The sequence below is a fragment of the Stenella coeruleoalba genome (genome assembly GCF_951394435.1).
Source record: "Stenella coeruleoalba genome assembly, chromosome: 17".
Classification (NCBI taxonomy): Eukaryota; Metazoa; Chordata; class Mammalia; order Artiodactyla; family Delphinidae; genus Stenella; species Stenella coeruleoalba.
This window is the reverse complement of record NC_137163.1, coordinates 77,870,702-77,893,883: the sequence shown is the minus strand read 5'-3', so window position 1 is coordinate 77,893,883 and position 23,182 is coordinate 77,870,702. Positions and strand designations below refer to the sequence as shown.

Sequence of the window (23,182 nt, the reverse complement as noted above, 5' to 3'; positions counted from 1 at the left end):
ATTTCAAAAGTATTTTGAGTCTTTTACATAAAGAAAATACAAGAAAAAGAAACATGGCAGATTCATAAAATATATGGAGGATAAAACTGTCCATAATTTTAAAAATCTTACAGTCCATAAAAGTCATCATAAAAGTCTCAAAAACATGAACCTCAATTATAATAAATATATGGCCTACTAAGAACGCAATTACTGTTACTAAAACTACTGATAAATTGCAAAGGTATTTTAAACAAACATCTTATTATCCATTTTAATGGCATACATACTGAGTAAGTTTTAACTTGATGTCCTCTACGGATTGCAGGTAATTCGAATAAATACTTTCAAATTTGAAAAGTAGCTTTTGGTAGGAATTTGAACAATCCTCCAGATTGGCCATGATTGCCGCCCAGCCTTGGTGCTGAAGATGTTCATCATGGACCAGACCTTCACAGAAAGAGCAAAGTTTCTTGGCAACTTCATACATCTCCTATATTGGAAAAGAAGAAATAATCGGTAAAAGAAGGTAATGTTTGTGTGCACGTCTGCATATGTGTATTTACATACATGCATGAATGTGCTCTGAACTCATTTCAAAGGAAGCACTGCTACAGGAAAGTTTCCGTTTCTGGTTCCTGCTTGTTGCCGTGATAATGAGGAGGAACTCATTGCTCCTGGGAGTAAATGCAGCTAGAGGTCCACACAGGGCAACGCAGCAACAACCATCAAAAGTAAAACTGTGAACTTGCTATGGTGGAATACTACACAGCAGTGAATACAAACCACTAATACACGTGATTACATGAACGAGTCTCAGGAACGTAATGCTGAGTCCAAGAGGCCAGACACAAAAGAAAACAAACCGTTTTAGGAGTCAGGATATTGGTTAACTTCATGAAAGAAATAATGGGTCCTGAAAGGGAGAAAGCATGAAGTGGGGCTTTTGGGGTGACACCGTATTTTAAAATTTGCGTTCACTTTGTGAAAGTGCACTAACAATTATGAATGTGTAATTGTGATATGTCCATTTTCAAATATGTTTATCAATAAACAACACTCTATTATTAATTTCACTAGCAGTAAAGACAACAGTCCAAGGTCACCCAAGTAACTGGGAAACTTGACTCTGGAGACCACGCTCTGGATGGTTAAAAGACAAGAGGGCTGGGGACTTCCCTGGCGTCCAGTGGTTAGGACTCTGCACTCCCACTGCTGGGGGCCCAGGTTTGATCCCCGGTGGGGGAACTAAGATCCCACAAACACAGTGGTGCAGCAAAAAAACAAACAAGAAGAAGACCGAGCCTCTAATTGCTGACGTGATGGACAGTTTGACTGTGGGTCTCTGTCTTGGTTAGAGTAGCTCTGGGTGAATGTTACAAACTGGGAGGTACATTCTTCCCTCCACTTCCCATTCTTCTTTCTCATCACTTTCTTAGCTATTCCTGGACAGTGATCCTTCCAAGCAAACTTAATATCCATTTTATGTAAAACAAATAAAACAAACAAAACAACCAAATTCCCCTCACCCCCCCAAAGCAAAAATGCTTCATCATAGCAATTAACTGTAACTAATTAAGCTAGTGAACAGATAGTAATTAGAATATGATCATGAACATTAAGAATATATCTTTTCATTTGATTATGTTTTATTGTTAATAAACTATGTTCCATTATAAAATAAATTTTTTTTTAAAGATTAAAAAAATAATAAGTTTTTATGTTCTGGAACTTTATAGACTTTTGTTGTTGTTGCTATTGAGAATGCAATTTATTTCCCATTTCTATTCTAAAGCAGTGCCAATACAGAGAAATAGGAATGATGTTTATCTGTTTATCAAACACCCAATCAACCTTACAATTCCTTCCAGTGGGCTTTTATTAAATTCTCTCAAATTTCCCGAATATGCAATCATATCATCTAAAATGGACGTTTTTCACTTCTTTTCCATTAACTTCACCACTTACTTGATTTTTTTTACTTCAGTATATTTCCCAGAAGTTCCAAAAGAATACTGAACAGGTTTATTCTGATTTATGCAAGTGACTCTAGCTTTTCACTTACTTGAAAGCTGATTATCTTTTTACATTTGGTCGAGCCTGTGTTACATTTATTTTGCTCCCTTCTAGGGCTATTTAATTAATTAGGAACAGCTGCTGACTTTTAACACATGCCTCTTCCAGACAACATTAATATGATGCTCTATGTCTTCTCCTGTAAAGTATTAGTGATTGAGGCAATTAATTATATTAATACATATCCAAATATTGAACCATCCTTGTATCCCTATAACATCTGCTTTTTGCTATTAATATATTAGTCTTTTGATACTCTTCTGGGTTATTATCTATAAGGAAAAAAGTATATTCTATATTTTTAGGATTCAGAGAATTCAATCTAGTCCACAAGATCCTTTTGATTATGAGAGAAACGTATTAAAGTCTCCCTTAAAAATTTTTTTGTGGTGAAACACACATAAATTTTACCGTTTTAACACATCTTTAAGTGTGTGGCTCAGTACCATGAACTCGTTCACATTGCTGGGCAACCATCACCACCACCCATCTCCAGGATTCTCTCATCATCCCAAACTGGAACTCGGCATCCATTAAACAATTAACTCAACACTCCCCTCACTCCTCGGTCCCTGGTAACATCTATTCTACTGTCCGTCTCTATGAATTTGACTATTCTAGGGACCTCATATAATTGGAATGATACGCTACTTGTCCTTTCGTGTCTGGCTTATTTCACTTAGTACACTGTCTTCAAGGTTTCTCCATGTTGTAGCTTATATCACGAATTTCCTTCCTGTTGAAGGCTGAATGATATCCCACTGTATGAATATACCGCATTTTGTGTATACATCCACTGGACATTTGAGCTGTTTCCACCATCTGCTATGAACACTGACGTACGTCATTATATTAAAAGTTCTCCTGGGATTAATATTGTTATCTTTAGCCTGTGTTGATAGGCAAACACAGATGTGGCTTGGCTTTTTCACAAATTAAATCTTTTTTATTAATTTCACTTTTTTCTGTTTAATGCTTTTAACCACCACTATCTACTAGCTCCGTGCATATCTTTCTTCTTATACTTTAGCAACCTGTTTTAGCAGTATTTCTTGTGATGGCATAGTTGTTTTCTGTTTTGATCATACCATAAAATTTCTTTTAATAAGAGAAAAGTTGGCTAATTAATAACCAAATACTGGAGGACTGTATTAATCTCACTGTTTTATGTTTAGTATTCACTTTATTATTTCTATTATATCCTATCTAGATTTTTGCTAGTTTAATGAAGATAGTATCCATTCCTAGCTCTTCTCTGCTACTCATTATACGCCCTCCTCTTTCCTACTTGACTTAATCCATGCCTGGATTAAACCTTTACAATTCTTTAACTTGTCACCTGGCATCACTAGATACTGCAAAGATTGTTTACTGCTACACTAATCCTCTCTCTCATTTCATCTGTTTGATTTTTAAATCTTTTTATCAAGTTTTATTTGTTCTTTTGATTTTTTACTCTAATCACTTAACAATTATACGTCCTATTTGGTTAGCCTATAATTTTTATATCTAATATTACATTTTTCTATTAGCATGTAGTATCTATATTTTTCAATTAAATCAAAACCATTGCTTTTTAAGTGGTATGCAACTGTGTAACCTATCTTTATTAGTTTTATTAATTTATTTATAGACCAATAATCAGAAAACAAATCTCAAGGACTCTATTACATAAATTCAGTTTACAGAGTTTGTCTTTTTAAAAATAATTTTGCTTTCTAAAAATCATTTCCTGACTCTTTAATGTTTATTAAGCATATTCCAGAAAGATGAGGTTATTCTCTTTTTATGTTGTATCCTGTGTGAAAAATGGTATAGTTTCACAAATGTATGTACTACATTAAAACAACCTGCTCTGAAATTTCTTTTAAGAACGCAAATATTACTACTTAATAGTTTATTTCATTAATTTATTTTTATAAAAGGTAAATACTCTTTTTCAATTGATTCTAAAAGATAACATTTTTTTTTTATGTCTGAAAGCAAAATGTGTCCCACGACTGATAGCTTACAGCCAGTATTACAGTAAAGTACCAGCAAGTCAAAAACAAACACAAAAAAACAAAAAATAAACCAAATGGCTGGGAAACAATGCACGGGGGCTGCAAGCAGCAACACAGAGGTGTATGTATTAGGAAGAGACTGGGCGCTCCTCCAGGACCTAAATATGGATGTGAGAGAAAAGTCACAATCTTAAGAGTTCTTTAAGCTCTCTGTGCCTATGTCTGTCTACTCAAACATAGGTACTGCACTGATCAAAGCAATGTCCTGAAGTCATTAACTGCACACCATCATCTAGGAAAGAGTAAACAAACCATGTTTAAGACAGTTGTTCCACCCTAAGATTTTGTAACTGTTTGCAAACGTAGGATGACGAACAAAGCACACGCCTGAAATTTAAAATCCAGACAAAGTAATCACAAAATATTTTTTCAAAGTTTGTTATTTTTCATGTTTTTGGCATGTTTCCTCTATAATTTAGACTACTCTACTATTTAGATTTGAATGCTTTTATTTTTTAATAAATTTATTTATTTTGTATTTATTAATTTTTGGCTGCATTGCGTCTTTGTTGCTGTGCACAGGCTTTCTCTAGTTGCAGCGAGCAGGGGCTACTCTTCGTTGCGTGCGCGGGCTTCTCACTGCGGTGGCTTCTCTTGTTGCGGAGCACGGGCTCTAGGCACGTGGGCTTCAGTAGTTGTGGCACGTGCGCTCGGTAGTTGTGGCTCGTGGGCTCTAGAGCTCAGGCTCAGTAGTTGTGGCGCATGGGCTTAGTTGCTCCGTGGCATGTGGGATCTTCCTGGACCAGGGCTCGAACCTGTGTCCCTGGCGTTGGCAGGCGGATTCTTAACCATTGCACCACCAGGGAAGCCCAAGATTTGAATGCTTTTAGAAGCAATCAATTTTTTAGATCATTCGCCAATGCCTAGTAAGCTAATAGTCCACAAAAACATTACCAAGCATGTGAATAAGACATTATTCTGTTAAATAATGCCAATTTTTAATTTTAAACTGTACTAGGTATAAATAAATATTACAATTACCACTGCAAGTTGTGTCCTTGAAGCAACAGTGTGAAAAACTGCAGGCATCATAAGGGACTCTTCAACTTTTATCTCCATGTCATTTTCTGTTGAAAAGGTAGTTTTAGGAATAGCAGGTAGACGTTCCGATAAGATCATTTCCTTGTTAAAAAGAAAAATTGGATTTGTGTCCTATAGAAGTAAAAATTAAAAAAAAAAAAGAAGTAAAATGTTACAAATAACGAACGTGCACACTGCCCTCCATACACCAATCAGATACACATTCCTTGCGACCACGAGCCCTGAGCCCCTCCGTGAAGCTGGAGTGCGTCTGCATGGAAGGAAAGGCCCTGGACACCTACCGTCCCGGCACTGTAGGTGCACACTCTCCGGTCTGCAGCCATGCACTCTCCCCCGTTGACCACCAACACCTGGTGCTGAATAGCGATCTTGTACTTGCTGTGGATGGCATGTTTCAGGTCAGCCACACTTTAAAAGAGGGGGGGCAGGGGGCCAAAACATCAGCTATTTACAGTTGCCCAATGACAACTTTTTTCATTATCCAAGTGGCACTATGTAAAAAATACCTGACAGATAAATGAATTTCACTCTAAAAATTTCCCCAAAAACAGTAGTAAACACTACAAGCTTCTTGTTTCTGCAGCTGGATTCCATAATCAACCAGCCAATCATAAATAGCTAGAAGGTCAACGATCACCCGTGTCCCACACCTAAAAGTGAGCTTATGAAATGCAGGCAGTAGAAACATTTATTTTTGTGATCTTTATATAACGTAGCAAAGGAACATGCTCAAATTAGCATCAGGTCTGTTAAAATCCTCAGAACAAAGAATGTGTGTTAAAATCTCCACATCACATTACACAAAACACATGAAGTCTACACCATATGGAAATCGCTTTCTTTTCCTAATCTTTCAAAAAACCATTCCTTTACAGGTCAAATCAGATTTTATAAAAACTAGAACTTTCAAAAAAATAATTTCATAATTCCATTAAAAAATAAGATTAATTCGAAATTTTATTCTATCATTAACAAACAAAACAAACACTATTGACTTTATTCACATAAAATAATAAAAACAGTGACGAAAAACCACAGGGCTGGTACATGCTGGTTTATGTAGCTATAGCAATAACCCCCTCAGCAGCGCCCTGGGCAACTCAGAAGAGCAACTAGCTATGAAAACTTACTTCTATTCGACTGCTTTGGTTTGAAATCAGTATGTTTACTCTGAAAAACACAGTCACGCAAACAGAACAAAGCACAACTTAACACATTTATCATTAGCGCTTTAGAGGAAGATGACAACTGTATACGTAATATGCCGAGGATAAAAAAGTGAAGACTTGCCATACTGCTACTCTTATTTAATAAAGGAATAGTATTCTCAAAATCAAATCTTTAACTTTTTACATGTACAAAATGCAAAACTGATGAGAATCAATGAAACCCAGCTCACGTTTGCACTGTAAGTTCAGTGTCAAATGTCAGGGTGGTTCCAGTGTTCACCAGAAATACATACAACTTCATGATGATTTCTCTGGATTCTGTGAGCTTATACCTCACTCTGATACGATTACTGAAAGAAACAGACAAGAAAAGTGGTCAATTTACAAACGCAAGTACAAAGACAATTATGCTCACATAAGACAGAGCACAGTTATACTACATAAGCAACAAAAAAACGGAATAGGTTTTGATGTCTAGAACGGCTAACTGGACAATTCAGTAAACTTGTTGCTTAAAAAACAAAAATGAACAGTAATGAGGCTAATGAGAAGCGTAACTTCTATCATAAAGAAAAATAATTTGTTCTGAGGAAGAAAGAAGACAGTAGTTAGAACAGTTTGGTGTATTGTATATTTCACACTGTTCTCATGGACCACCCTATATTAAGAAGAAAAACAAAAATTAAAACTTTGGTCCAACATCATCCTAACTCCAAAAGTTCTTCCCCTGCTTCTACCTTGTAACAATGAAAAAGTCTTAAGGTTAAACTTACTAACAGCAAACAAGAAGAGCCACCACTTGCAATAGGAGGGAAAGAGTCAGTCCCTATTCCTTCCACCAGGTGCCTCTTACTCTGAGTTCCACCTCCAAGCTGAGTTAGAAACACTTCACGAAAGAAACTCTGGCCCTTACAGTTCATCACTTTGTGGAACAGCAGAAAGTGCACAGGTCGGGAAATCAGAATATTTAAAACAACCCTGCCATCACCTAGTTGTCCAAGTCAAAACCCCATATATATAATAAAGCTTCCTCATCTATAAATAAAAGGGACAGATGTCAAGAGCTAGCGTTTTATTTTTAACAACTGGAGGTAAAAATCCCCAATATCAATGTAAGTGACGAAAGATGACAAATACATTTCCAGAAACTAGTAGTTATCTTTCTTTATGCTCTCTCCACATGAACTTAGAGCAGATGAGGGAAGAAAAAAGCAAATAAGGCTTTAAAATTAATGTTTCCAAAATCGCTATTTTAAATGCATTAGATCAAAACTCCGTTATAAAGGCAGGAACTGTGACTTACCGTCAGGCACTGTGAAAAGGATTACCACTTTCTTAAAAAGCAGATTAAAAGTGGCTTATGTTTGCTTTGCTTGATATTGGCAACTGAATGGCATTACTGGTTAAACTCAGTGAACTGGAAAAGAAAAATTTCTGATTATAGAGAGAAATAATTCAATGTGACTACAAAAAACGGTTAAGTGCTCTTCCTTTTAACATTACCTTCTGAAAGAGTAATCTCTACTCAGCTTCTCTTCCTACCTGCACATTCACTGAACCACAAGCATATGACCTTGACCTACACCACTGCATTAAAAAGACACCAAACAAAAGTCCCCAAAGAATTCTCCGACACTGTCAAAGTGTACAGCCATTTTTCAGTCCTTAAAATATAACGGCCCCACTACTTGCATGCTTAACTGTTTCAGTTTCTTCTTTTGTAAGACAGGAATAAAATGGTGCCCGTAGCACTGGGCCTCTGAGGCAGCCCCTCGGCTTCCCCAAGTCCCCTTGCACGTGGGCGGAGCCTGTGATCTGCTTTAACCACTGAGATTCGGCCAAGGTGATGGGGTGTCACTTACATGACGGCTACTCAGGACCATGACCTCCCTCCTGCCAGCTTCCATGGAATGCGCTGTCATAGGGAGAGGCCCACGTGGCAAGAAACCGAAGCCAACAGCCAGAAAGAAGCTGAGGGCATCAGTCCAACAGCCTGCGAGGAACCACCGGTTCTTGACAACCACAGCGAGCTCTCGGAAGCGGATCATTCCTGCTGAGCCTCAGACAAGACCCCGCCAGGGCTGAAACCTTCACTGGAGTCTTGTGAGAGACCGTGAAGCAGAGGACCCCGCCGAGCCGTGCCCACAAACGTGGAATAATACGTCTGTGCTGTTTTAAACAGCGACGATCGTGATAGTTGTTCCTCAGCGACAGGTAGCGCGGCAGCCCACCACAGGCCCACAGGACAGCGCTGGGCAGGGCCGCCGCCAGCCTGCCCGGGCCCCTCGTCCTCCTAGGCCACCTCCCTAGCGCTCGGCTGGGACCTCACCGCCCCCCCGGGGCTGCAGAGGCACCACTGCCGACCACCGAACCCAGCCTGAACCACTCCCTGGCCCCAAGTTCTCTACACAACTCCTCTCGAATACGCTCTGCCACCTGAAACTCTGTTCATTTTTCACTTCTCTTTGTTGATGGAACCGACATTCACCCACTCTCACGTGCTGCCCTAGATCTTCCGTCTTCCTCACAGATCCATAAACGTCGGTAACGATCCACGTCTGCTTGGTTCTGACGCAACATCTACGCTACCTACCCCTGTTCCTGTGGCTACCCAAGCCCTCGCTGACTCTGGACTTTCTCAACTGGCTCCCCACCTCCTTGACCCCACCCCCGCATATACCCTCCCACCGCCCTCAGGGAGGCCATTCTCAACCCGGGTGGTCAGGCGCTTCTGCTCCGGGACACCAACCAGGGTCAGGATGACCTTAACAGCAGCAGCCACCGTTTACCAGTATTTACTATGTCCCAGGCGACTGCTCTAAACGCTTTACTAAATGAAACGTTTTCATTGGATCCTCACAAGAATCCTTTACAGTAGATACTATCATCATCTTCACTTTATAGACAAGGAAACTAAGAATTACGGGCTTCAGTAATGTCACAGGGTAATGAGTGAGGACTCAAACCCAGACAGTCCAATTCCGTCTTCTCGGGTCTCTAACCATAATGATAACACCCAGGAAAACAGCAGACGCTGCGTGGCTTCTTCCTCTCCACCCGCAGCCTCCCCACCGCTTCCCACCCCTCCCCAGCTTGTCACTCCCAGATACCACTCTGCCTACCTTCCTGAACAAAACTAGCCCTTTCAAGTCTCTGAGCCTTCGTGAGGGCTGTTCCCCAGCCTAGAGCCTCCTTCCTTGGTCTGCTGTGATCACCCTCCCCCTGCCCCCCCCCGCCCCGCACACACAGTCTTTCACCGAGTCAATCACACAATGCTGCCATTAGCTGTGCTGACTATGTACTCCACGTGCGCTTCTACGCTGCATATATTGTGATGTTTCTTTACAGAGTTCTCTCCTCTACTGAATGGCAAGCTTCTTTAAAGCAAGGACCCTGTATTCCTGGGAACTAGCTCTAAAATACTTTCTCAATAAAATGAATGATTAATCTTACACCAGTAAAGGATTTCATTATGAAGACTGCCAAGAAGTCACATGCGTGGCACTGACCACAGGTTCTTTATCTCCACCAAGGATAAGTAAGGCTGCACTTCACCCACCACCTACACACTCGCCCCACTACCGATTATGGGTGATGCAACTGCTCTACAAATGCAACCCCAGCGGCTCAGCCCAACTAAACAGATACCTAACTTACATGAAGAGATATGCTCCCGTTACACTACAGTAGAACCAAATCTTTTAATGAGTAAAGGAAAGTGACTAGGAAGCCAACAGACTGAAGTGATAAATAAAGAGCTGATTATCAGGGCATCCCAAGCAGCAGAGCTGGGTCTCTGGGTAGTAATAAGCACGGTCCCCTGCCCACCCCTGTGGGGCTTGTAGTGTGAGAGAAAAACATGTGAAAAATCACTGAAAGTTTAAATGAGAATTTCATACCAGAACATTATCCAGACTATCTTGACTTCTCTAAATTACTTGTCCATCACTTAATAATCATCCTTCCACACCATTACAAATACTTCATAAACATCAATATTGATGGCCAAAAAGCATTCCAACCTGTGAATTCACCACAGTCTATTTACTATCTATCTCCAGGTGTTTGCTTTTTCATCTCACAGGTACACATTTGTTCTTATGCTTAGGATCATTCCCATGAAGTCAATCCTAGAAGTAAAACTGCTGGGTCAAAGCATCCAAAATTTCAAGGCTGTTAGGCTTGCTTCTCTTACCAATTTATACTCCTCAGGCAACGCACCCAGTCAGCAAGGTCGCTGTACCCTTGCCATCACACTATTTTCAAATGCTTGCTAATAGTATTTCATTATTTTACATGTAAACCCTGTCTCTGATTATTTGTGAGTTTGACTTTATTCATGCATAGGTTGCCTACTACGTACCATGCACTATGTTAGACGTGGGATGTAACAGTAAATAAGACCAGCACAGTCCCAGAACTTCTGTGAACCTCAATTACCAGAAAAAATGGAAACTCATCTTATCCAGTGAGCTTAAAAATTAAGCAACACGATATATATATAAACATCCAACGCAATGCCTGAGACAAGCACTCAAGAAACGTACCCAACATTAGATTCTGTAGATTCTGTACATTCAAGGGCTGAGCACTGAAGATACAGAAACAATGAAAAAAAATGTAACATCTGCCGCCAGGAAAAGTAAGCAGAACGACCATAATCGCAATACTGTCTAAGAAGTATGTAGAGATGATAGGGAAACAGGAAAGGCACTCAGATTGACAAGAAAAGAGTAGCGAGAGGGTGCATCCCTAGGGAAAGGATGCAGACCTGAGCTGTTATCAAGAGAGGAAACTAGAGATAAGCAGGGCATCACATGACTGCAGTCAATGAAGATTTCATGGATAAAAGGGCGAATTAGTTAAAAAATGTCAGCGAATGCACAAACTTTATCTTACAGGTGAAGAGGAGCCATCTTGTTTCATGACAGATTATACAGCTGAAGTATGTGACTAAAACAGAAGTATAACAACACTGGTGGCGCAGATGATTCATTCATTCACTCACTCACTCATTCACTCATTCATTCATCCAAATCCACCCAATGCCTATGAACTTAGGCGCCAGGACTGGGAATTCTGTGAACAGAACAGATATGGTCTTTGCCCTGATGGAGTCCACCATCTTGAGGGAGAAGAAGGCATCAAACAAGAAGAAAGCAAACATGATGTAAGTTGTGATGATTACAATGAACGAAGAGTGGGCAGGAAGGAGGACCTACTTTAGGTTGGGGTGACGGCAGCAGGCCTCTGGGTGGGTCCATTTAGACAGGGTTGCAGGGGGTAAGAGGAAGCCCGTCCTGGGAAGGTGGGGAAAGCACTACAGGAAGACACAGCATTTCTCTGAGACTAAACACAAAGTCTTTATAATAATCACTATATTATTCTAAGTTTTCTTTCTTTGTTTCCTTTTCAATATTATTTACCTTTTTTGTTTTGATATAGTTTCACACATAAGAAAAAAGGTAACAAAAATAGTACAAAAAACTCCCTTCTGCCCTTTGCCCAGATTCACCCACTGTGCTCCACTGCTTTACCATTTGGACCAGTTCATGCTACGTGCACGGTTTTCTTTCTTTCTTCCTCTCTCTCTTTAGATACATATAAATATTAGATATATTTTTTCTGAACTATGAGAGTAATCTGAAGACAGAATAGAATGTCTCTTTATCCATAAATATTTCAGAATGTGTATTTCCTAACAGCAAGGATTTTCTTGTACATAATCAAAGTACATTTATCAAATCACTGATCACTACCGTTTATCTAATCCACAGACAATATTCAAACTACTGCCCCAATAATATTCTTTAAAGTTTTTTTCTCCCAATACAGGATCCAACTCAGGACCATGTGCGGCATTTAGCTGTAAAATCTATTTAATCTCCTTCAATCTGGAACACTCCATCTTTCCTTTTCCTTTTCACGACCTCACTCTCAGTCCATCAGGAGCATCAGAGATTAGCGACCGACCTCTGTCGCCGCCCTCCTCCACAACACCTGCAGCAAATGAGAGAAACTGACAAGCTGCAGCAGCTCCTGTGTCCTTCAAACAAACACCAGTCTTCTTTGGGCGCCCGCCCAAAGCCGCAGCTCAACCTGTGACCCGCAGTCATTCACAACACCGACAAAAACCTGAACAAAACTTATCTGAGGCTGAGTCTGTCTGCACACCTGATGAACAAGGTACCAATTTCAAGGACAGTGCTGATGTCAGTGGCTCTAGAACTCAGCAGAACTCCACTCCACTGTATCGGCACACTTGACCCCATCACTGCGCATTCAGCTCATTTCAACAGCTCCGAAGCCCACCCACCCCGATAGGATGTCCCATGTTTTCATCCCCTGACTATGGTTTACAGCCATCAAACCGGCAGCGTGAACCAGAGCCCCCTTCCGAATCTTCACTCCGCACTCTCACCGTCAGCCCGCACCAAGGGCCTCCCCTGAACATGTGCGGAAAACCCAGCTGGCGAGGTCAGTCATCATTCCCGGGGTCCACGGCACTGAGGGTCTGCGGCACCTGAAATCATCATTGCTGGTGCTTACGGGGGTGCACCATATGCGGTCATCATGCTCAGCATCACTTCACTCACTTTTCACAACACGTAAGATACCTATAGTATTACCGTCCCCCTCTGCAGATGAACAAAAAGACTCAGAGTTTCCTCAACTTGCCGAAGGCAGAAACTTAGTAAATACACGTTCCAGGGCCTTGAACCCAGGTCAATGAATAACATTCATTCAATAAAAATTCACCTGAGACTCTAGTACATCCTAGGCATTTTCTTGGCTTTGGGAATAAAGAGAAAACAATATAATAAAATTGCCTTCTCTCATAAAGCTTACATCTTAGTGGGCAACATGAAAATTTTATATCTAAACACAAACTCCATGGTATCTACTTTCAGAAAGAACAGCGAAAGAAGAAGAAAAAAAAGCACATTATTTTTAAGTAAAAGCAATTCCAACATCTACACTAGCTCTTTTCTGTTTTATTCCTTCAGCTGTGCGTACAGCTGGGAAACACGGCATCAGTCCCAATCCCCAGAGGAAATGGGGAATGAAGATGTGTGTCTGGCCTCCAGGAGCAGCCAGAGACTACAGGCCAGCCACGGGACGCTAGGTGATGAAGCCTCAGTTACAACTCTGCCCAACGACTCCGGTAAGCCCCAGGGCGCCATACTCTGTGCTGCGGCAGAGAGGGCAGCACGGAGCCTCCCTCGACCCCGTGGTGGGCACCACCAGAGCTCAGCGCCTGGAACCCTTCCAGACTCCCCTCCGTGCGGATCTGCCTCTGTCTGCTTTTCATCTTAATGTGTATCCTTTCGCTATAATAGAACTGTAATCATAAGCACAGCACTTTCCTGAATTCTGTGAGCCTGGGGAACGCCAGACTTTGCAGTCAGCTGGTCCGAAGTGAGGGTGGTCCTGGGCACCACCAAACCTGTGGCTGGTATCCCAAGTGAGAACGGTCTTGTGAGGACCACTCCATCTAAGTCCAGATTCGACTAAACCACCGCACAGGGCTTCCCTGGTGGTGCAGTGGTTAAGAATCCGCCTGCCAATGCAGGGGACACAGGTTCCAGCCCTGGTCTGGGAAGATCCCATATGCCGCGGAGCAGCTAAACACGTGCGCCACAGCTACTGAAGCCAATGCGCCTAGAGCCTGTGCTCCGCAACAAGAGAAGCCACCGCAGTGAGAAGCCCGCGCACCGCCAAGGAAGAGCAGCCCCCGCTCGCCGCAACTAGAGAAAGCTGGTGGGCAGCAACGAAGACCCAGCGAAGACAAAAAATAAATACATTAATTAATTAACTAAAAAAAAAAATCTATATAATACGATTCCTCTTTTTGGATGATAACAGCATTTTGGTTATAAAATAATAGTTGTAAAAAATAATTAGTTCTAAAAAAATTCATGTGTAAAATGATATTTGAAATGTTCTAAAATAGTCTAGCAAAAGCAAATTTAAGAAGGAAGAGAGGGAGGGAGGGGAGAGTTTAGCTAGACAGGGGGATAGATAAGATTGGCAAAATACTGGTAATCATTAAAGACATTCAGCATTCATATATTATAGGTGGGAATCTACTATAAATAATTATGACCTTCCTGAAAAGCAACCGGTGTTCCTGGGATAGGTAAGTAAAACTTTAATAAACACACACCTCTCTCATCTCAAAAGCAGAGATAATATCTTCCTTGCAGAGCTATCGGGGGCATATCTGTTCTTCAAAATTTACAAGATCAAAGTAGTGAGACAAGGGGAAGTGAGGGGTGAAGGGGTGAAGCAAGGGGTGAAGCAAGATTGGCCATGAGATAACTACTGAACAAAATGACACTTACATATGCCTGTGCAAGGGTTACACGCACACCAGAAATTATGAACCTGATCTCCCACCGTTCATGCTGGACAAAAACTTAATTCCTCCCACACCTTTTGGTCATCCTTTCTCATGTTGATGGATACAAGTCACTGAAACACTTTTGGAGCAGCCTTTCACTGTGGTAAGACAGAGCTAAGAAATTTTCTTTTCCATAATTTCTCCAAGGCAGTCTTCATCCCACTTTCAAGTAAGTCTGGACCCAGCAACTCCTATCAGCTCTCAGCATATCATATTCGCAGGCAATCCATGAAAATGAGCAAAATATACAAATAATGCCTGTACAGAGGGACTCTGTGGCCACTGTGTCCACGGAAAGGCATAAATATTATGCTTCACTACCTATAAGGAACAGTAACAACTGCCAGTGAAATGAAAATCCTAACTTCCTACAAGTGAGTATAAATATACAGAAACACAGAGACCAAACCTGCACTGTGCACCAACACCTGACCCATATACAGCATAAAGGCCAGTCCAGGCTTTCTTATTCTCAAACTGCAGACAGGAAAAATGAAATTACTGCTGAGCTAAGAGTTCCCCAAACCTGTCACTGCCCTGAGAGGAAAGACGCCCTGGACGACACCCACAGTACCGACCTACTCCAGGGAGGTTCTATAAGGTAAATTTTGTGTACATGGAAACAGACAAAATTGAGTCTCTGTCCTGAAGGGTATACCATCTTGCAGGGGTAACAAGCAAGATGTAACTAACAATTCAAAGAGCCAGATGTGAAATAAACAGTAAACGAGAAAGATGTCCCGTGACTCTCACACAAGCACGCTGTCCCAGTCCAAGCCAAGGCATATCACAGAGACCCCTGCTTTTCCACCACTTGCATTTCCTCATAAAGTTGCCTGATCTCAAGTTCTCTCTCCTTTACCTTAGCTCCTCTAAGACTAAAGTCCTTTAAAACAATCTATTTCTATCTTGAGCTGTAACTTCAACCTTGTATGACTAATTTTTAGGTGGTCATGTCACGGCTTCACAGCAAGCTAAGTTTGTTTGGTAGAGGAAAGATTTTATTTCTACATTTTATTTTTTTCATAATCTGCAGACTGGACACAATAATAAGGGAATGGAAATAGGAATCTGTATGTGAGCAAAATAAAAGCTCTGGTCAGATTCTAACTGAAAAGTATGGGTTATAAAATTAAATGTTCTAAAAGGGTAACAGAATGAACAAAATATATTTACTCATGCTAATATTTTAAATTATTTTAAAAGAAATGTCATAAGACCTATATAAAGACCAATTTTGTTTAATCTAAATCAAAGTTATAAAATTTTACTGAGTTACATCTTCTCCAGCCAATCCATGAGCCACATGGCTTCACTGTCAAGTAAACAGTTAAAAACAAAAAAAAACCCAATGTCCTCATCAGTACACATCCATCTGAATTTCTATTTCCTAACCTGTAAAGTAGGGATATTAGCAATACCTGCCTCATACTGCTTTTGTAGAAAACAAATAAAATAATGCCCACAAAAGAGCATATTCAGCACACTGCCAACTCCACAGTAAATACTCCAAAATGCTGCCTAGGGACAGGAAATATCTTGTGACATAACACAAAGTACTCAAGATTATCTGTTGAATGAATAGGTCCTCACCAACAAAAATTCCACTACTAGCAAAGCAGAGTTCAAATAGTAACTGAGAGAGATAACATCCAAGTAGCTAATCTTTGGTAGTTTCTTTAGCAGCCAACATATTCCAAGGTTCCTTAATAAAAACACAAAACAGTAATAATCACCTCTACCTTAAACATATCCTTCTCTTTATTAACTACCCCTCCTACCCACCTCTTTGTTTTTACCAGTGGTGATCAGTTTGGTTTAACATGTCTTATGCGAAGAAGTACTCCCTGGCACAGACCTAACAGCCCCAAGTCTGTGCGCCCCTCTGTCCATTTTACTCCCAGGAAGCGATCTAACTCAGCACTGCTACTGCACACCTGGGCCAACAGCCTAGCTCAGCTCCTTCTACCTGCAGCAGTCATGTCAAAGCCATCCTGGAGGACATCACCAACTACGCAATCTTAGTCTCACTTTAATGTCACTGTACTTCTCCCCAAACTAAAAACGCCTGATAACATCTACGCAATCATCTAAGTTCCTTGGACTAACATTCCAGCATCGCCTTTCTACAGCTCGCTACATGAAGCTGCACACCGTTTCCGCTGACCTCCTGAACAGGGAGGAATAAGCTTCACCTTTTGTGCCCTGGCTCCTATCATTTCATTGCCTCCATTTTTAAGCAAAAAGGTCAAAGACATCCTTCCTTACATGCAATTAATTATAAAGTACCAGCACAGAAGCCAACTGCTGCTGAAGGAATTACAAACTAACTTTATGTGCCTCATATAAAATATAAGCTTAGTTCCTAATGTAACATTACTTTCCACCCGTCAAGATTTTCTAAAATTTGCCATGTCTTTTTATATAAACTTTTCTTAATTTCTACAAGATGAAATCATACTCAGTATTACACAAGTTAACACAACGCAATTCTAAATTAAAACCAAAGGGTCAGGGGCTTCCCTGGTGGCGCAGTGGCTAAGAATCTGCCTGCCAATGCAGGGGACACGGGTTCAATCCCTAGTCTGGGAAGATCCCACATGCCGCGGAGCAACTAAGCCCGTGCGCCACAACTACTGAGCCTGCGGGCTATAGCCCGCGAGCCACAACTACTGAACCCACGTGCCACAACTACTGAGCCCATGTGCCACAACTACTGAAGCCCGCGCACCTACAGCCCGTGCTCCACAACGAGAAGCCACCGCAGTAGAAGCCTGCACACCGCAACGAAGAGTAGCCCTCGCTCGCCGCAACTAGAGAAAGTCCACACGCAGCAACGAAGACCCAATGCAGCCAAAAATAAAAATAAATTTTTTTAAAAAAGAAAGAAAATAAGCCAATATTAGATTTAAAAAAAAATCAAATGATTAGTAACTCAACCACTGACACAAAATTTTCTTGAAATTATGTGGCCCTTTGCATAAACACTGTCTTTAGTTTGTCGGTTGAGAATACAACTTACCAGCCTGCTGTACATATATTGAGACACTGTAGGAAAGAACATTGATCAAAACACATCAGACATACTATAACAGCAATTAAAACTAGGATTCTGGTCCATTAATAGATAACACATGGAACAGAAGAGATTCAAACGTATCTTTAAACACATACACACACATACACAATAGGAGAAATCCAAATTGAGAGAAAGTAAAAACTGTTCAAACAAAGTATATTATACTAAATGGCTATCCACAGCATGCAGAAAAACAAAGTCTATTTAAATACCATTTTTACACTTCAGATTACTATTAATGATTAATGAATAAAACGCTGACAAGGTAACAGTGAGCACACTGGCACAGTTCTGACAAGAATATAAATTGGTATACCTTTTAAGGAGATTTCAACTGGCAATATGCACCAAAATTTAAAATGTGCGAACCAGAAATTCCACTTCTTGAAAGGTATCGGAAGCAGATAACCAGGCAAGTGTACAAAGGTATATATTCAATGATTTCCATTACAGCGTTATTAACAATGAAACATCAGAACAATGACTGTCATAGGTGCCGGTCAAATAAACTACAGTTCAACTATGTAATGTGACATTACTCAGACATTTTAAAATGTTCATTAGATCTAGACCCATCGATTAATGATATATTTATCATTTAGTTACAGAAGGCAAGTTACAGAATATATCATGTGATTCTGTTTGTGGATTTTATTTTTATTTTATTAACTAATACTGAGGGGTATATACGCAGACACAAGCCTTAAAAAAGTTTGGAACATGGGCTTCCCTGGTGGCGCAGTGGTTGAGAGTCCGCCTGCTGATGCAGGGGACACGGGTTCGTGCCCCAGTCCGGGAGGATCCCACATGCCGCGGAGCGGCTGGGCCAGTGAGCCATGGCTGCTGAGCCTGTTCATCCGGAGCCTGTGCTCCGCAATGGGAGAGGCCACAACAGTGAGAGGCCTGCGTACCACAAAAAAAAAAAAAAAAAAAGTTTGGAACAACTTAACATCAATGTTTTTAACAAAGGCTATCTCTGGATGCAGGACTTTCACGCTCTCTGGTGTCTTTAAAATCACATTTATAATCTGAGGTTAAAAATACTTGCTTCCATTTCGAAAAAGAAAAAAAGACAACACTCTACACGTTCCAAAGAAATAAAGGACCTGAAGATACTGCCCTATAAGAGCTGGTCCAGCTAAGAGACAAGACAACCCTCCCCACCTGCTGGTCCCAGGCTGGCCCCCAATCGGGGCCCCAGGGGGACTCACCCCGCTTACTTTGCACACTTCCCTAGATGGCCATTCAAGTTTCATTCACTGTCTTGATGTGCACATAAGAGGGAGAAGAGAACTGTGAAAAGAACGTGAGATCACGAGTCAGAAGACCTACATGCAAGTCCCGCCCCCACTACCGACTGTGTGATGCCGATGGACCTCAACTAACCTGAATTGTTCTGATACAAAAAGGAAGGAGACTCCCCAACTCACAGGTTGTGAGAATGCAGAGAAGAATCTACACATACACAGGAGGGTTATGCAAACCGAGTGCAAGACAGTTAACTCTCCCAGACCTCTGTCCTCAGCTCAGGACCAGCGCCTGGCCGCTGCTGTCTCCAGTCAGAAACCACACTGTTCCTCAAACTCAACACGTCTACATTTCAACTCAGGGCTTTTCCTTTAAAGCTATTCCCTAAGTTCTTTTGCGAACAAAACGATGGTTCTCCTGCTACCCAAGACTTCAGTTATTTCTGTCTAAATCCTATCCCTCTTCCCCTTTATAATCGAGCCCCTCATTCTCCAACGACATAATCCTTCTTTCAGTGCCTGGAAGCTCTCCTCGTCCGGCTCCAGCCCTTCCTGAACACGCCCTCCACTTACAACACTGCGGGCAACGCCGCCTCGCCCCTCCACCCCGGAGCCTCACTGTTGCCAAAGCAGCTGGCACACCAGCGGCCCACCGTGCCCCGCCGTCTGTGACCTGGGTGCAGGACCCGGTTGTGTACACAGACAGTCTCCCTGAACTTCATCTTCTGCCTGCCCCGTCAAACGTGTGAAGCCACAGCTCTGGCCTAAAGCTAGATTCGCAGGAAAACGGCAAGAGCCACCTGAGTAGCAGCTCTCCCACGCTCAGTGCGCCTCTTCACACCAGTTTATGAACTGAAATCATACCTTCTGCAGAGTGTATGAGAGGGACAGCAATAATGCATTTCAGATTATGGTGTAAGGAATATAATAAAAGCTCCTAAAATGGTGCCAATTGTAATTTTAAGTAATCTTCAACATTCTAGGACTTCATAATCAACCCCAGTTTGTCTTTCTTAAAAGTCTCTCCAGCTACTCTCCTACACGAAACCCACACTCTCACTTTATCTATACATAGTCTTACCAGATAAAATAACTCGCCCCCATTTCGTCTCATCTGAACTTTATTCATCCAACTGTGATCAAAAGCCCTTCTGGGTACTTCCCTGGTGGTCCCGTGGTAAAAAAAAAAATCCACCTTGCAATGCAGAGGACGCGGGTTCGATCCCTGGTAACAAAGATCCCACATGCCGCGGGGCAACTAAGCCCACTGTGTCACAACCACTGAGCCCGCGTGCCGCAAACTACAGAGCCCACGTGCCACAACCAGCGAGAGAAAATCTGCAGGCCGCAACTAGAGAGAAGCCCGTGCACTGCAACTAAGACCTGAGGCAGCCAAAAATAAATAAAATAAATAATTTTTTTTAAAAAGCCCTTCTGGGAAGTCTTCCCTAGTCACAGGTGGCCCACAGTCTTCCCTTCCCTGCCTTGAACTAACAGCTCTTCACTGCCTTGAACTAACAGCTCTTCACTAACTATCAAGTGGTGTGAATTATCTTATTGGTAGGGGGGATAATCTCACATCATGAAAGGACATCTGTTTCTTCTGGATCCTCCTGGGATAAAGTCAGCTATAAATGAGGGGGAAAGGAGAGACATATTTTTAAAAATACTGATTCCGCTGCATTTATTCCCAGACATACAGGTGTTACAATTGTACTTTCATGCCCATAAAAACAAGAAAGCATCTCTCATACTCACAAAAGACAGTGTCTATCATTTATCATTGGAGATTAATTTGTAATTTCCTCTTTGAGAGATTACCACCACCATGATCAGGTCAGTCACTCCAGCTTACTGTCAACCGGTCTAATCCATTCAAAACTCAGAATCAGCTTCCCTACTTGGGGAGACCAAGGAGAAAGCCCCAGACAACAACTCTGCCCCCCAAAACTGAACAAAGCCAGTCATTATTCACCCTACTTTTATCGAACACCCGACATAAGCCAGACACTATGCCAGGTGCTGGGAGTACAAAGACCCTCAAGTTGCTTTCAAGTCTAGCAGAACACAGGAAATGTGGATGACGCTGGACAAGGTGGACCAAAAGCTTCATAAAGAACAAGGATTAGGAAAACTGATTTGCAATTCTGCAAACTGTAATTCAGCAGGTGGACCTCAGTGAGGGCCACGGGTGCTACACCAATGAAACTAGTTATGTTCACCACAAATGGAGTTGTCCGGGTTACCCAGGGACTGCAAACTGGGCTTCAACCTCTCCAGATCAGATTTATTCCCATCTGATCCTCCTCTTTCTCTGCCAAGAAGAAAAGAAAAGGAGAAAAAGAAGGAAAGAAGAGTAGGTCAGCCATCTTCCTTACACTCCCCGAAAGAGAACCTTTCCATAAAGGCCCAGGGCGTCCTAAATGAATGCCTTGCCTGCAACTAGACGGGCCACCTGACTGAAGGGCAGCACGACAGACAAGAACGGAGGCAAGAGGAATACTCTCAGCAGTGTGGAGTAGGTGCTTCGGGTTTTTCCTACGTGTGCAGGAAGTACATGTCTATGTGTGGACAGTTTGGTTTCTCAAAAATGAGATAACATCGTGCATACGTGCAATTTGTTTGAGTTGAATAATATAATATCACGGGAATCTTTCCATATCAGTACATATAAATGTATTACACACCGTGATGTCCTGACACTCATAAAAACTGCATAAAACACATGACTTAAAGATAATTTGGAATTGGAAATATTACTAAATACACAGTCTAAAAAATTAGTCCCAATAGAGAGTATCATTCGATTTCATCCTTAATACATTTAAAAATTTTTCATGTGTCATTTGATAGATTCTCAGAATAACCATTAAAATGAATTTAAGTCAGTCTGCTACAAAATAGCTCTCCGGCCTCCAAATATCAACCATGGAAGCCACAACCGTTTTTTCAGTATTAGTGTCATCGTGATGATGCTGAATCCAGGGCTGTGCGTGGTACAATTTTGAAATTCAATATCGACTTATGACACCTTCTTTAAATATGAATTGTTTTTTTAACTCTAAAGTCTCACACAATAGTATCTACAGCAAAGTTTTCTAGTTCTATGCTTCAATTTATAATAGATCCTAAGAGTAAAGAAATGGAACCAAAACTATCTTTTACAGCAAATGTTGAATTAGTTTCATTCTATTAAACCAAGACTATATGTAAATATACAGCAATATCAAAAAAGGATGTGCACATCTGGAATTTGCAGTATAATGGCTAAAACAGCCATGGAAATATGAACAGGTACTGTACTGATGCGACTAACATTTCGATATTCTGCTGGTTACTAACCAGTTATGTGAGGCACATGAAGGAAAACATGATGCAAATAAATAGTCCTGAACCAGCAACCAAAGGAGGGGGAGTCACCATTATTTCGTCTCAGCGTAATTACAAGCCAATAAAATATGAGATTTCGACAGAGAGCAAAATTGGGGGAGGGGGGCGGTTGCGGGGAGACACTGCGTAACCCTCTGGGTCCCCACTGGACGGCTGTGAAAGCAGACGCTAACCGACAGAGGAAGGGACCCTTGCAGCGCTCCAGCCCCATACCTGCAGAGAGATTTAACCGAACAGCAACTTCACCGAGCCACGGAAGAAAGGCCCCCCCTCCCAGGGCCCTGCACAAGGGGTCCAGGTTACAGACAAATTAGCTTTACTAGGTCCCCAATATGGAAGAATCAGAGTCATGTAATAATGAGAATATGCATCCTTTTCATCACTACATAGAGACGGCAAGTACTCCACAGTCTGCTCCCCCAGCACAGTGTCTGCTTCAGCATCTCGGAGCAGTCTGCGTTTGCAATTTATCTTCCTGAGAACTTCCGGTGTTTCACCATTTCCTACAACCTTGTATACAAAGCTTACATATAAAGTTCCTTTTGTTCACTGCTCGTGTTGCTGGAGCTAAAACTGGGTCCTGTTGGGGTTTAACATTTCACGAGCAAAGGAATGACTCTCAGCCCAAGCTGCTTCCCAGCTCTGCCAGGTTTACTGAACAAACCTCTGTGCCTTTGCACGTGGGGCTTAGAGTACGCTATCTTCCTTACTCAGAGCCCCGAAACCTGAGTATC

At 41.6% G+C, this 23,182-nt stretch overlaps 1 protein-coding gene across 4 annotated transcripts in view; it reads right to left on the bottom strand.

Annotated features, from left to right (window-relative positions):
- The window catches only part of RB1CC1 (RB1 inducible coiled-coil 1), a 60,442-nt gene that overhangs the window by 34,968 nt on the left and 2,292 nt on the right, over positions 1-23,182 (bottom strand). For 3 of the 4 annotated variants that reach the window (XM_079901640.1, XM_079901641.1, XM_079901642.1), the window contains exons 2-6: positions 7,632-7,745; positions 6,559-6,678; positions 5,441-5,567; positions 5,100-5,270; positions 270-472 (exon numbers count right to left, since the gene is read on the bottom strand). In XM_079901640.1, the coding sequence (XP_079757766.1) occupies positions 270-472; positions 5,100-5,270; positions 5,441-5,567; positions 6,559-6,629 (572 nt within the window). In that variant the 5' untranslated portion in view covers positions 6,630-6,678; positions 7,632-7,745. Of the gene's footprint in view, positions 1-269; positions 473-2,044; positions 2,195-5,099; positions 5,271-5,440; positions 5,568-6,558; positions 6,679-7,631; positions 7,746-23,182 lie in introns of those variants that run through there. The other variant, XM_079901643.1, reaches the window with a different exon arrangement.